The following is a 15,145-nucleotide window of genomic DNA, read 5'->3' on the forward strand; positions in this document are numbered from 1 at the left end:
TTTACATGCCTTGCTTTATTTAGAATTAACTTTGGTGTCTTTCTTCCTAGGACATTGTTTCTCTGGTTTTTAGTTTAGTTTAGTTTTTAAATGAGCAGACAGCCACTCCTGGCGGCTTACACGCTTAATTCCAGAAATGGGTGACTTGCACAGGCAAGCAGATTCCTGAGGTCCAGGCCAATCTGATCTACATAGATCCAGGTCAGCCAGGAATACATAGAAAGACTCTGTCTCGAACAAACAAAGAGAGCAGACACAGGAAAAAGAAGTAGGGATAGGTTTATAAATCTCTGTACAACCTTGATTGAATTGTCTTTTCTTTTTTGAGACAATTTCTCTGTGGATTTTTTTTTTTGAGGGGGGTGGTGGTGGTGGCTGTTGTCTTGTTTTATGAGACTGGGTTTCTTCGAGTAACAATCCTGGTCGTCCTGGAATTCACTCTGTAGATCAGGCTGGCCCCAATTTTCAGAGATCGGCTTGTTTCTGCCTCCTTAGTGCTGGGACTAAAGGTGTGTGCCACCACAGCCTGACCTATGTTCTTGATTAAGTTTTTCAGTTGTTTAAACATGTATGTCTCTGTATCACCTTCATTTTCTTTTCTTGATTAGATTTTTAGTTGTTTTCTTTAGTGGTTTCCTTCTTTGCTATTCATCCTCCATTGCTTAGTCGCCACCTTTTTCTCTCCAGAAGTTCCGAGATACCTGCTTTCATTCATCAAACAATTTGGTATGAAAATTCCCATTCCCCTGAGCAATAATAATAATAATTTTAGAAATTCCAAGGCGGTATAGTTTTAAAATAATCATTAAATTTCAAAGTTGCATTTAAAAATTTTTAATGTCATCACGGAAAAAAATCTTTTTTTACTTTCTAATTTATTTTTAAGGTGATTATCCTTGCTGGTAGAATTTTTGGAGATTTTTTTTTTATGTCCTTTTCTAGTTTTAAACTATTAAATTCACCAGACTTCTAGGACTCACGGATCCCTAAAGACAGACCAGTTTCTCTGTGGCGACCGAGTCGTTCCCGCCCCTTCTCTCGCGAGACTTGAAAACCGGAAGTTACATAACGACTCTGAACTCGCCGCCGCTGTGTTAAAGTTGGCGGGAGCCGTCCGGGTGGGACCTGTCCGGTGTTCTCTGCCGTCGTGTCCGGCCTGCTGGTAGTCGAGGGCTCAGCGGTGGAGTTCCGCGGCCCGTCGGCACGATGCGGGTGGCTGTGGCTGGCTGCTGTCATGGCGAACTGGACAAGATCTACGAGACTCTGGCCCTGGCGGAGCGCCGCGGCCCGGGACCGGTGGACGTCCTTCTGTGCTGCGGCGACTTCCAAGCGGTGCGCAACGAGGCCGACCTGCGCTGCATGGCGGTGCCGCCCAAGTACCGCCACATGCAGACCTTCTACAGGTAAGGGGCGCTCGGCCGGGCCTCGGAGCCCTCGGCGCGCAGCCGAGACGGCCAGCAGGAGCGGCCTCGCGTGAGCTTCCTCCTGCCTCTGAGCCCCGTGCCTGGAGGACCTGGCACTTAGGAAACGTCCCTGTCCTCCTTTCCGTAGACACCTTCCCAGGGATCGGGGAGACGCCAACAGGTTTAGATACCTACTTTGTAATTGCTATAACTCTAGGATTAGTTAATTTAATGATCCAGTTTTTACTAGACTTGCTGAGTTCTAGACGCCCAGAATAGTCTGCTGTGCACTTCACAAAGTTGTTGACCTCAATGGGTGTAGACTGGCCTGAGCTCAAGATTTCATTCAGGGATGGATGGATACAGGGGGCCGTTTGACTGTTTTTGAGCTCAGCCTTTTCCTTCAGACCCTCTTTTGCTTTTTCTGCTGCGGCTAATTTGACTCCTGACAGCTTTACTCTTATGTTGTAGATACTACTCTGGAGAGAAAAAGGCCCCAGTTCTCACAATCTTCATCGGAGGAAACCATGAAGCCTCAAACCATTTGCAAGAGTTACCCTATGGTGGCTGGGTAGCACCAAATATTTACTATTTAGGTATGTGTTTATGTACATTTTTTTGTCTTGTCGGAATTTGTACCGATTGGGCAACGTCTAGAAGACGTGGTGTTGGGGGATGCCATAAACTTATATAATCAGGAGAATTGGGTTAAAATATAATCATGAGAATTGAGTTAAAATATTCAATGGCCAGTCATGAACATATATCCATCTTTCTTCTAATGGTTTAAATGATAGTATGATTACTAAAATTTTGCTATTTGCTGTGTTTTTTCTTATTGAATCAGATTTTATAATGGAAAATATTCAACATCCACAAAAATACCAGGTAGTATAGTAAATTTCACCACTTGTTAGCTTTGGCAACTATTACTCTGTTATACCTTATACCCCTGTATTTAGATATTCAGTATAGTTTAAACTTTTCCTGTGGGAGATGACTGGAATACCTTATAGCAAATCCTACCCACTAGATTATTTTATTTGTAGATTTTTTTTTTTCTTTTTTGGTTTTTAGAGACAGGGTTTCTCTGTAGCTTTGGAGCCTGTCTTAGAACTCGCTTTATAGACCAGGCTGGCCTCAAACTCACAGAGATCTGCCTGCCTCTGCCTCTGGAGTGCCGACATTAAAGGAGTGTGCCACTCATTTGTATATTTAAGTGTGTGATTTTTGAGTGATTTTTTTTTTAAAAAAAAACACATGCAGTACCATTTTATACCTAACAAAGTAAGTTATTCTAACCTCTAGTGGGTCCTCTTTTCTTTCTTTCTTTTTTCCCATGTAGTTTTTCTGTTGTAGAAAATGAAAGACTGTCTTGTAGCATCTCCTGCATTCTGGATTTAGCTGAATGGATTCCTTATGATATCATTTGTAATGTTCCTTTTATTCTCTACATTTTCCATCTTTAAAGTTTGCAACCCTTTCACGTCTTTACTTGAACATAGATGGTTTCTAGAGTAATTTTCAGGCTTTTCCAGTGATGAAATCATAACTTTGGGAGTTTTGTTTCTCTATTTCATTATTGATTTATCATCTCCCAACAACCTCAGTATTATGAAAAGATGAAGTTGGTCCAGGAATGATGGCACATGCTTTTTAGGCAGATCTCTAGGAGTTTGAGGCCAGCCTGTGAATTCCAGGCAATCCATAGCTACATAGTGAGCCTGAATCAAACAAACAAATAGAAAAGAACTTTTCAGAGGAGTCAAAATTGAAATGTAAAAACTGCATGTTCTTTATACATCATACCTGTTGACTTGATTCCTACTGTGTAATTCTCTACTAGGGGACATTTTTCTCCTCTCTCCAATTCCTGCCACGTACTGCATGTTCAGCTAGGTACCATGTGCTTCTTCTATTTGGTTTTAACATCCTACCCCATTCATCCTTTTAGAATCCACTGAGTCTCTTGGCTGACTGACTTCAGACTTTCTCTGCCTTGTGTATCATCAGCATATTAATGCTGTATGAAGAGTAACCTTATTATGGCAAATATTTTCAAATAATTTGAGGATTATATGGAATTCCAGGCTTCTAAATGGTTTATTCTCCTAGTAGATTCCTTTTGCTTATAACATTTTACTGAATTGCATAATTTTTCAGGTTTGGCTGGTGTAGTAAAATACCGAGGTGTAAGGATTGGTGGGATCTCTGGCATCTTCAAATCTCATGACTATCGAAAAGGTATTGTTTTGAGTGAACAACTTTTATATATTAGAGCTTGAAATGAATAAAATAAATAAGCAAAATTTATAGTTTGACTTGTCAGGTTTCTTGTATAAATGATACTATTCTTAATTTTGTAGTTCAGTATTTTTTATGTACATGAAATTGTAGATAATATATAGTGTATCCTTATGTTCATGATCTAGTTTTATCAATTTGCCAATTTTAATTTTGATTTTTTTTTTTTTTTTTTGGTTTTTCGAGACAGGATTTCCCAGTAGTTTCTAGAGCTTGTCCTGGAACTAGCTCTTGTAGACCAGGCTGGCCTCGAACTCAGAGATCCACCTGCCTCTGCCTCCCGAGTGCTGGGATTAAAGGCGTGCGCCACCACCGCCCGGCTTTAATTTTGATTTTTAAGAAATATGACCGTATAGATCCAATTGAAGTTCACTGTTGACCTATCAATGCTGTTCTTCTTTCCCTCTTCCAGTAGCCAGGGAATTGCTGTTCCGAGTGGGTGTTTATCGTCCACTTGATGGTTTCATGTCACTACCGAATATGCAGGAGTTTTAATGTGTTTTACACTGTGTACATGTAGCTCATTGCTTGCATTTTTTTTTTGCAGCTTGTTTCCTGGTTTAATGTGTTTTATCATTATTAATTAATTAATTTGATTTTTGTTGTAGTAATTTAGCAGTCGCTGTATCTGGGGTAGACATTAGGATAAACAGCTGCTTTTTAGAGGTGCTTTAATCTTAAAGAACCCTTGTAGAAAACAATGATTGTTTTGCTGAAGGGTCATTGCAGCCATCCCATGACTTTGGTCACAAGATGCCTTGGGTGTGCCCGAGGCTCTTGCATTATTTTGTATTGCAAATGATACATAATAAAGGACTGGAGTAATGGGGGCATGTTATACTCCCCTTCAGAAAGACATATACATTAGATTAGGGACCTTGGTATGAGCAAATACTTTGTGTAACAATCAATAAACACACCTTTGTATGGTTGTTTGGGGTTCAGTTCATCAGAGAGGCTGGATCTTCCTGCTGCCACATAGGCCCTAAAATTTCATCTTGGACTGCCTTCGTTTTTGAACTGACCCATGCTACAAGGTTCACTCCAATAAAATTTTTTCATTTATTTTACTTCCCAATCACAGTTTCCCCTCCCTCCTTTCATCCTGTTTCCCCCACCGTTGACTCCTGTTTCTGTTCAGAAAGGGGAAGGCCTCCCATGGATGTCCACAAAGCATCTCAAGTTGAAGTAGGACTAAACTTCTCCCTTTTAAAACTGGAAGATGCAACCCAGTATGGGGAATGGGTTCCCAAAAGCCAGCTCAAGTATTAGGGACAGGTTCTGATCCCACTGCTAGGAGTCCCACAGATAGATCAAACTACACAACTGTCATGTATATGTAGAGGGCCTAGGCTGGTCCAGGTTTAACATGTTTTTGAAATCCATGTCTTGTTATCTATAATCTGTTTGTTAATAGTTTCAATGTAGTCATCACTATATCTAACTGATTTTTAGTGACTTAGAATCATACAGATTCCACAAATTTTATGAATTAAATTGACTACTAAAACGTACATGTTTAATGTAACTGTTAATTGCAAGTCTGTTTCCTTACCCCATGTGTTCACCATGGACTACAAAGATGGGCTCTTTGTCACTGTCCTTGAGAGTATAGATTCGGGACCACTTTGGGAAAGACAAAAGGGTAATGCAGTTTATTTCCCTTCAATTTAAGGTCATTTTGAGTGCCCCCCTTATAATTCATCTACCATAAGGAGTATATATCACGTGAGAAACATAGAGGTCTACAAACTGAAACAGGTATGTGAAAAGTACAGAACAGTAGTCTTGAAATAAATTTAGTTTTGTACCAAAATGTGTTTGATATAATGGCTTGTAACATTTGAGAATAGCAATTCAGTATTTCTAAAATTCAGAGTTTGAATAGTGTTTAGGAGGTTCATAGGTGAACAAATTTTTATTTTCAGTGGTTGTAAGTTCATTTAATAAGCAGTTGTAAAACATTTAAATTATGGTTCCATATTTTATTCTTAGGTTAAGGATAAAGCATATATGCTGAAATGAAGTAATATTTTCAAATAAATATTCTCACCCAGTGTGATAGTACACACCTACTCCCATCATTTAGCAGCTGAGTGAGGCAAGAAGATTATGAAGTTGAGGTTAGCCTGGGCTAGAGTAGAATCTTATCTCAGAAGAGAAAAAGACAGAGAAAACAAACTTACATTACGAAGTTTTAGTATTAGATAAAATAACTAAATAATAGTGTTAAATAAAAAACAACTAATGGGAAAGATGATAGCAGACATGAGGACTTGTGAAGCTGGTGTCAGAGTGCTGACGTAACCGACGAGTGAAGCGTAGCTTGAGAGCCACTCCTGGGTGTTACTGGGCAGAGTGGTTCACACACGGTATTTCATAGAATTCCGTTCAAGTTTGGTGAGGTAGCTCTCACTCTGCCTTCCCTAATTAAGAAAACTAAAACAAGGTTATAGCCAGACAGGAAGCCTGCCCAGGACTCCCTGGTAGTTTACAGCAGAGCCTGTCTCAGTGCTCATGTGCTGCGGTGTGCAGTATGCTCACACACCTTTCCTGCTATCTGTGTGTGCTCTCCTGGGTGCCTTTCCCTTCATAATCTAAAACCCAACTGAATGCTACTTTCCCACAACCATTTCTCTAGTGTGGCGTCATCCCCTTCTTCAATCCTCATCATCCATTCAGCGACTATTGTATCTGACCTACATTCTATCTTAAATAGTGATTGTTTCAATTTAGTTTCCCAAGTACGTTTCATATTACTTGATAGTGCCGAAGAGTAAGTAAAGTGTAGAATATATTTTGTGTTTTCCCTGTAAGCAACTCTAGGTATTAATTTATTTAGCAAAGGGAGACTTTTTAGTTGGTAGTTTGTGGATACATTAGGAAAACAGTTGGTCTAGGAGTCTGTGCCGAAGACTGACCATGCAAGCACTCTGCCACCTATACACATTCCTGTTAAGTGTTTTGGGTTTACTGTATTAATTGCATTGGGAATCTTACTAAATCTGTTTTCTCTAGATCTTCAAAATTATAATTTTGTTGTTGTTGTTGTTTTGAGACAAGATTTCTCTGTGTAATAGCTTTGGCTGTCCTGGAACTAGCTCTTGTAGACCAGGCTGGCCTTGAACTCACATTCGCCTGTCTCTCCCTCCCGCTTGCTGGGATTAAAGGCTTATCCTACCACTGCCTGGCTTAAAATTATGTTTTGTCTACCAGGGAAAAGGAGTCATGGTTGTTACATATTTTAGAAATCTGGCACGGCGTGCCCCAGCTGATTGGCAGACTAATGAAAGTGTCTGCTGCCCTGCCTTTGCTACAGGAATTATAATAATTTCTGAGGCACAGTGAAAGCTGCTTCTCTTTGTCTAAGTAAAGGAGGAGCTTAGTATTTTTATTTCCTTAAAGTGTCCTAAGGATGAATTAACACAGAAAGCTAGATTATCCGTCCACAAGAGCAGGGGCATGGTGTGTAGAAAGGAAGGAGCTTATTGTTTTTGGTCTCTTTAAGAATTTTCTTTCTGTTCTTCAAGTTGAAGCAGCCTGTAGATATATTCTTATCTCATGACTGGCCAAGAAGTATATATCATTATGGAAATAAGAAGCAGCTTCTTAAGACCAAATCTTTTTTTCGCCAAGAAGTGGAAAGTAACACACTAGGGAGTCCTGCTGCCTCAGAGCTGCTGGAGCACCTAAAGCCCGCATACTGGTTTTCTGCGCATCTTCATGTGAAATTTGCAGCCTTGATGCGGCATCAGGTAGGACAGAAAACATCGATCCTTATCTTTAATAAACATTTACTGAACATTCATGAAGTGGGCACCATGGGCAGAGTGTTAAAGCCAGAGATTGAAATACAGCTCACCCCTCAGGAGTTACTCGGTACTCAGCATGGGCAAGAAATGAGCAAGCAATTACAGAGCAGGGAAAGTGTGCTGGAAAGGGCTGAGGTGATTGAGGGTACCCAAGGCAGACAGCAGGGGTCAGATTGGCCCACTGATGGAGAAGGAGTTTCCAAAGGACTGCATGTCTGAGCTGAATCAGAGGTGTCAGGAGGAAATAGTCTGAGTGTTTTAATAGAGAGACCAACATGTTTGCAGATTTAACAGTCTGAGAGTGCAGTGCACTGAGGTACTAGCTCCTGTCTCTGAGGTGTAGAGACAGATACAGCCTGAACAGAATCAAAGCTACTTCTAGAACTTGGGCACCTGCTTCTTCTAGAGTAAGTCCACATCAGAAAGGGCTTTAGCAATGTATAAAACTAGGTTTCAGAAACATTATACTTCCAACATAGAGAAGGGTTTGGTCCAGTAGCTTTGGGAAATACTGCATATCACAGCCGTTCTAGAGAGATGGTTCTCACTGGGCCATTAGACTTAACTCTGAGGAGGTCTCCAGAATACTTGCAGAAATCTCCAGCTGTTAACCTGTATTTTCTGGCTGGTTTCCCTATGGAGTACATCATGAGAAAATGAGAGTTTGTGTGTTAGCTAGAAGGTGATGGGAAAGGTGGAGACTGATGGAACCGGGTGGTTGTTCTAAAGACTAATTGGCAGGTTTGTGAGCGGAATGGAGTGATGTCAACAGAGACAGGAAGCTGCTTAGCAAAGGAGGAGTGTTTAGCTAAGGCAAAGTGCACAGAGAATGAAGTGGAGGCTGGAGAGATTTTAGAGGCAGAATAGTAAGGCTTTGGTGAGAAGGCGGGGGGTACAGGATGAGTACTAGAAGGGTTTTTGGAAGATGGGGGTTTAGACACCATTTAGAAAATGCAAAGTTAGCATTGGGAGAGTTTTTGAAGTCTTATGTAGAATTCTCAGAGTCTTTAATGCATTAATGAGCACTTTCTAGAGAATGTGATGTGTAGTGCTTTCCAAACTACTTTCCTACTTTAACAACTTGCCTGAGATGGTTTGTGTCTGAAAACACTCCCAGAGCACTTTCTGCTGTGGTCTTACTCCAGGAGGGCAGAAGTTACACCTTCACTTTGTCTGTGGCAACTCAGTGACCACACTTGCTTGATGTCCAAGCATACCTGTAGACACAGCTCGCTTTTCCACATCTTGCTACTTTCTTTTACTTAAAAGACAGCAGGGGAATGGGGCAGCCGGGAGTCTTGTTATATGGACCAGGCTGGCTTTGAACACAGATCTGGCTGCCTCTGCCTTCTAAATGTTGGGATTAGAGACTTGTGTCACCATGCCCAGCTGACTCTTGAGTTTTTTGGGGGGCCGGGGAGTGGGAATTGAGACAGGGTCTCTGTGTAGCCTTGGCTGTCCTGGAACTCACTTTGTAGACTAGACTGGCCTTGAACTCATAGAGATCTGCCTGCCTTTTCCTCCCAAGTGCCAGGATTAAAGGCATGCGCCACTGCCTGGCTCACAGAGCAGTCTCACAGCATGTCCATCTTGCCCCACACTCCTTTGTTTCTGTATTGGTATCAGCTTTGCATCCTTAATTGTAGATGACAACTGATTTGGATCGGGTCTTTTCTGAACAATTCATATAAAAAGAATCATAAAGTATAAGTTTTTAGCAACTGGTTTCTTTCATTTGTTTCTGTGAATCATTCTGTAACACATGTCAGTATTTGACATCATCATCAGTGTTTGTTTTGAGTTTTGGAGGAAACGGCAGCTAAATAGTGCTTTGTACTCCATTGTCCAAGTGGATGGAGACATTTTCCTTTTTTCTTTTCTGTCTTTTCTTGTTTCCTCCACTTTCCTCTTCTTCCTCCTCTTCCTCCTCCTCCCCTTCTTCCTCTTCCTCCTCCTCCTCTTCTTCCGCTTCCTCCTCCTCTTCCTCCTCTTCCTCCTCCTCCTCTTCTTCCGCTTCCTCCTCTTCCTCTTCTTTCCTCTTCTCTTCTCTTTCTCTCTCTTCCTTTCTTTCTTATTTATTTGGTAATCATTCTTTTGGCACAGAATTGGGAGCATGTGTTTGGGTGGAAGTGTCACCCCAGCCCCTGGCACCCCTAGTGAAAGAGTCTGAAATGTTTGGGTAAAAGTTCCATCCCAAACCCCCTCCCCTAGGAGTTGCCTCAGTCGAGACTCTACCTCCAAGAAAGCCTGCAAAATGGTGATTCCTCTTCAGAGATGCTCAAGACCACTCCACAGGGTATTTAAACCGCAACCCAAAGAACAAACACGTGGTTTTCCATCTCCATCCCTGGGGGCTGGAATGCCACCCTAGAGCACTAGTATCTCGGAGTGCTGAAAAACCTAGGCTTTTTCTAATTCGGTTTGCTTTGGTCTGATTTGGATTATTGCATCTGCAGAGAGGTTTATCAGACCACAAAAACTTTTCAGCATGTAAAAATGTTGTTTTTGCTCTCTTCGGTATATGGATGACTTGTGATGCTTTTAACGTTCTTACATCATGGTTTGTCTCTTCTAGGCCACAGATAAAGAACAAGCATGCAAAGAAACCAAGTTTTTAGCCTTGGACAAATGCTTACCACACAGAGACTTTCTTCAGGTAATAAGAAAATAGTAATTTTATAAAAGTTTTACTCTTCCAATGTAGAAGGAAGCGGTGGGGCTGCGTCCCGCCACCCGGCCACCGGCTAGCTTTACACCCGAAATAATTACACGGAAACTGTATTCTTTTAAACACTGCCTGGCCCATTATCTGTAGCCTCTTATTGGTTAATTCTCACATCTTCCTTTAACCCATATTTAGTAATCCGTGTAGCACCACGAGGTATGGCTTACCAGGAGAGATCTTAACTTGCGTCCATCTCAGAGAGGAGAATCATGGTGACTGCCTGAAGCGTCTCCCCTCTTTCCCCGAATTCTGTTCTGTCTACTCCACCTACCTAATTTTCTGTCTCTTAAAGGGCCAAGGCAGTTTTCTTTATTAATTAACCAATGAAAGTAACATAGACAGATAACTCTCCTCCATCATTCCAATGATTTTAAAAATATAGTTTTTACTTCAGAATTTATTTGTGCTATTTATAATTTATGTTTTCTGAGAATTCTTTGGTGTTGTTTGTTATCATTTTAAATTAACTAGATTTAAAATTATTGGACTGTTAAACATAAACAAATTACCTAAAATATCTGATTTCGTCCTATAGGTGTTAGAAATAGAACATGATCCCAGTGCTCCTGAGTACTTAGAGTATGATATTGAATGGCTTACTGTTCTCAGGGCCACTGATGACCTGATTAATGTGACCGGGAACCTGTGGAATATGCCTGAAAACAACGGTCTTCATACAAGGTAGCTCTTCTCACTTTAGAGCTTGCCTTCTGCACTGTGTACAGTTTTGTCTCTCATCTGTGTTGTATTCCGGTCCCTGAAGAGTTTGCTTTTGTCTGCAGAAAGGAGGGGGTGAGGTGACAGTGGTTTTGGGAAGCTGAGCATTTGGCAAGCCTAGCAAGTTCTTGCTTGATGACCATTTGTGAGGTCAAGTAGTTGCCTATTGTCTCTAATTTGGGCCTGACTGGGGGTACTTAGGATCACCTTCCCCCTTCCCTCGGCACCAACAGGCACTGGCCATGGGACCCCAACTTTGTACTCGAGGTTGACTGATATTGGAGAAGGCTACAAGTGTAGATGGGAGCTGCAGGCAGGCCTTCTTTTCGTCCCACCCGGCTCCCGCACGGCTAGCTTTACACCCGAAATAACAACACACAAATTGTATTCTTTTAAACACTGCTTGGCCCATTAGCTCTATCCTCTTACTGGCTACCTCTCACATCTTGATTAACCCATATTTAGTAATCTGTGTAGCACCACGAGGTGGTGCCTTACTGGGAAGATTCTAGTCTGCATCCATCTCGGAGAGGAGAGGAATGGCGACTGCTTCATGGCGGTTGCCTCACTTCCCTTCTTCCCAGCATTCTGTTCTGTCTACTCCACCCACCTATGTTCTGACCTATCAGGCCAAGCAGTTTCTTTATTAATTAACCAATGAAACAACAGATAGATAGAAACACTCCTACATCATACGAGTTTTTGTCCATGGCTGGCAAAAGAACAGGTCTGTTAAGCATCAACCCAAGTGAGTGTATGTATGAGCATGCTTCAGACTATAGCATGGTAAAGGTTTGGTTCACACACACACACACACACACACACACACACACACGTACTTGTTTGGAGGGGTGACTAAAATTTTTTCTTAGAGTTGTTATTTCTAAAGATTCTTTGCTAAGTTAATTATAATTTTACCCCATGTGAGTTTTTTAATTTTTAATTTTTATTTTATATATATAGGTAACCACCCTGCATGAATGTCTATGTGTGTGCCTGGCACCTATGGAGGCCAGAAGAGGGAGTCAGATCCCTTGAAATGAGTTAGAAATAGCTATGAGCTGCAGTGTAGTTGCTGGGAATTGAACCCAGATCCTCTGGGAGAGTAGCCAGTGTTTTAACCACTGAGCTCTCTCTGAAGCTCTTGTATAGGATTTTTAGTTTCTTTTTTAATTTTTATAATTGGAGTCAATTAAACTGTTTGGAGGTTATAACATATACAAACCAATTGCTCTAATTGTTACAGGTGGGATTATAGTGCAACCGAAGAAGCTATGAAGGAAGTAATGGAAAAATTGAACCATGACCCTAAAGTTCCCTGTAACTTCAGTATGACAGCAGCTTGTTATGATCCTAGTAAGCCACAGTCACAAGTGCAGCTGGTTCACAGGATCAATCCACAGACTACTGAATTTTGTGCCCAGCTTGGCCTCACAGACATTAATGTCATGCTTCAGAAGGACAAGGAAGAGCAACATCTGTGTGGAGAATATGAACAGCAGGGTGATGTGGGGACCGATGAGTCTGAAGAAGACCGGAGTGAGTACAGCACAGACACATCTGCTCTGTCCTCCTTTAATCCGGATGAAATAATGCTGGATGAGGAGGAGGAGGAGGTGGAGGAGGAGGAGGAGGTAGGTCCTCCTGGTGACGTGACTACACCCTCTGTAGAACCTTCTTCCCAACAAGCTTCTGACTTCTCCACGAGCTTTTCTGACATCAGGAACTTGCCAAGCTCTATGTTTGTGTCTTCTGATGATGCATCCCATTCTCCGACTGGTGGGGAGGGAAATCCTGGTGAGACTGTGCAGTCGGAGGATGAAAAGTCCTTGACTGACTTTCCACTGAAGAGGCTGAGTAATGAACATGAGCCTGAGCAAAGAAAGAAAATTAAGAGGCGGAATCAAGCCATCTATGCTGCCGTAGACGATGGTGGTGATAATGATGATTAAGACAGGAACTTGCCTTAGTGATGTATGTAGTATGTGATTTCAACACCCTATTTTTAGGGTTGAATTTTTGATAAATTACTGGGCTTTGTAATAATGAAGTGATGGAATTTTGGTTATATATAACTTTGTTTTTAGGATTATGTTTGTATTTTTCAGATATAAACTTATTAAAATTTCATATGAAATTTGATGACCATGTTTTGAAGACATTCACTTCCACTTTGTCAAGTGCTTAACTACATCTGAACTCTAGAAACGCTGTTCTCTAGGAAGGGACTATGAAGATAAATGAAAACAGGAAGCTTGTAAATGTTTTGATGCGTACAGTGCCACCTAATTGACGAAATTAATATCGTGTTGGCTCTTGCATATTATATTTTAGCTTAAATTTTTATGTAACCGTGGTAGCTATATTCAAGTTACCTTGGCAGAGTGCAGTTTAGTATTAATTACTAACAGCATTGGCTAGGTGTCCTCTCTCTTGCTGCATGATAGACTGACAGGGTAAAGTGTTGTCAAGGGTCCATGTGGAACATACACCTCTCTCGTCTCTAGTTGGACTGCCTGAGGCCGTTGCCTCTGGGCTTGGGAACAGACTCATGGATCCAAGGGGCTCATTCTCATCCCACTGCAGTTCAAATCCAGGGAAGTCCTGAAGTGGCCGGCTTCCATCCTGGCAGCATTTGACATTGCCATGAAGCTTTGGGACTTTGAAGCTTTTGTGTTTGTTTTCTTCCATTTCTTCATTTAAAAAATTATTTTCTTGTTTACAATAAGGTATTTGAAACTGAATTTATCCCACTAGTTTGAATTCCACAAATTCAAATCATAGTTTTCTCCAGAAAAGTCTTTTTAACAAGAAAAAGAACATGTGTACACCTGAGGCAATTTGGAGTGTTAAACTATCACGAATTTCCTCTCTCTCTCTCTCTCTCTCTCTCTCTCTCTCTCTCTCTCTCTCTCTCTCTCTCTCTCTCTCTCTCTCTCTCTCTCTACTATATAACAGTTTTGGCTGGCCTTGCACTCGAAGGTTCACCTGCCTCTGCCTCTTGAGTGCTGGGATTAAAAGGCATGTGCTACCATGGACCAGCTCTGAAATTTCTTAAAGCAGAAAATAGTTACATATGAGACAAAATGCCAAAATTAATAGATATTAATTCTAAAAAGCAAATAAAAAATGAGATTGTGCAGATCTCAAAAGTAAACCTCATTTATGAAGCGAATTCCAGATCAGTCAGGCCATGTAAAGAGACACTGACCTGAGGCTGGAGATAGCTCAGTGGTTAAGAGCATTGCCTACTCTTCCAAAGGTCCTGAGTTCAATTCCCATTGTGGCTCACAGCCATCTGGTGCCCTCTTCTGGCCTGCAGGCATACATGCAGACAGAATACTGAGAATAAAAAAAGTGAGAGACACTGCCACAGAAAAATTTCTTTGAAAGTATGCAAATACAAAGAAAGATGCAAAACTACTTTTCTTATGACATTGTTTAAGCTTGGTTGAATGTATGGTTAGAATTGCTTAGGAACATAGGATTTATTGATGTTGCTTGTAGTTGAAATGTAGTAAATATGAAAATTATCAGAAATGATTCCCATAAAGTACCTGGTGGCTTTAACCCAAATGACAGTTTGTGCTGCCTGTCACCACAAAGGCCAATGGGCAGAGACAAATTTGAGTTATGTTCTATTCAGGTAGTAGGCAATCTGAAGGCTGCACTGGGTTCATACCCTAGGAGGAGTGAACCATGTGGAATCAGACTTCTAGCCAGCAGGCTATTTAAGGAGGGGCCAATGGTCCAGAGCTCAGCCTCTCTCCTGTCCCTGATGTCCATGGTGCTAGTGTCTCATCAAATGGTCCAGAGCTTAGCCTCTCTCCTGTCCCTGATGTTCATAGTACTGGCATCTCATCAAATGGTCCAGAGCTCAGCCTCTCTCTTGTCCCTGATGTCCATGGTGCTAGTGTCTCATCAAATGGCTCAGAGCTCAGCCTCTCTCCTGTCCCTGATGTCCATGGTGCTGGTGTCTCATTGTCTATACTGCTCCCTTGTAACTGTCTCTGGAACACGTATGTTTGGACACTCCCAAGGACACTGAGTAGTTAGTGTCCGCAGGTGGTATCCCGTGTTCCTCCGAGTGCCACCTGGGCTTGGGGATTAACTCAACGAGCAAACCAGCAGTATGTGCCCAGTGAATTGTTTATGATGTTTACATGTGGATTTTCTTCTGTGAT

General features: G+C 41.5%; 1 protein-coding gene across 1 annotated transcript; it reads left to right on the forward strand.

Annotated features, from left to right (window-relative positions):
- The first annotated feature begins 1,074 nt into the window (after positions 1-1,074).
- Positions 1,075-13,103, forward strand: Dbr1 (debranching RNA lariats 1). Its single transcript, XM_038324017.1, has 8 exons — positions 1,075-1,403; positions 1,875-1,999; positions 3,567-3,647; positions 5,383-5,468; positions 7,238-7,462; positions 10,095-10,175; positions 10,780-10,925; positions 12,208-13,103. The coding sequence occupies exons 1-8, from the start codon at positions 1,207-1,209 to the stop codon at positions 12,911-12,913; spliced, it is 1,647 nt and encodes a 548-aa protein (XP_038179945.1). The 5' UTR covers positions 1,075-1,206; the 3' UTR covers positions 12,914-13,103.
- The last annotated feature ends 2,042 nt before the right edge of the window (positions 13,104-15,145 follow it).

Source organism: Arvicola amphibius, chromosome 3 (genome assembly GCF_903992535.2).
Source record: "Arvicola amphibius chromosome 3, mArvAmp1.2, whole genome shotgun sequence".
NCBI lineage: Eukaryota > Metazoa > Chordata > Mammalia > Rodentia > Cricetidae > Arvicola > Arvicola amphibius.

Coding starts and splice junctions, on each gene's coding strand:
- Dbr1 (XM_038324017.1), top strand. CDS start 1,207: ATGCGGGTGGCTGTGGCTGGCTGCTGTCATGGCGAACTGGACAAGATC. Junction 10,176..10,779: donor CACACAGAGACTTTCTTCAG/GTAATAAGAAAA, acceptor TTCGTCCTATAG/GTGTTAGAAATAGAACATGA. Junction 10,926..12,207: donor AACAACGGTCTTCATACAAG/GTAGCTCTTCTC, acceptor TAATTGTTACAG/GTGGGATTATAGTGCAACCG.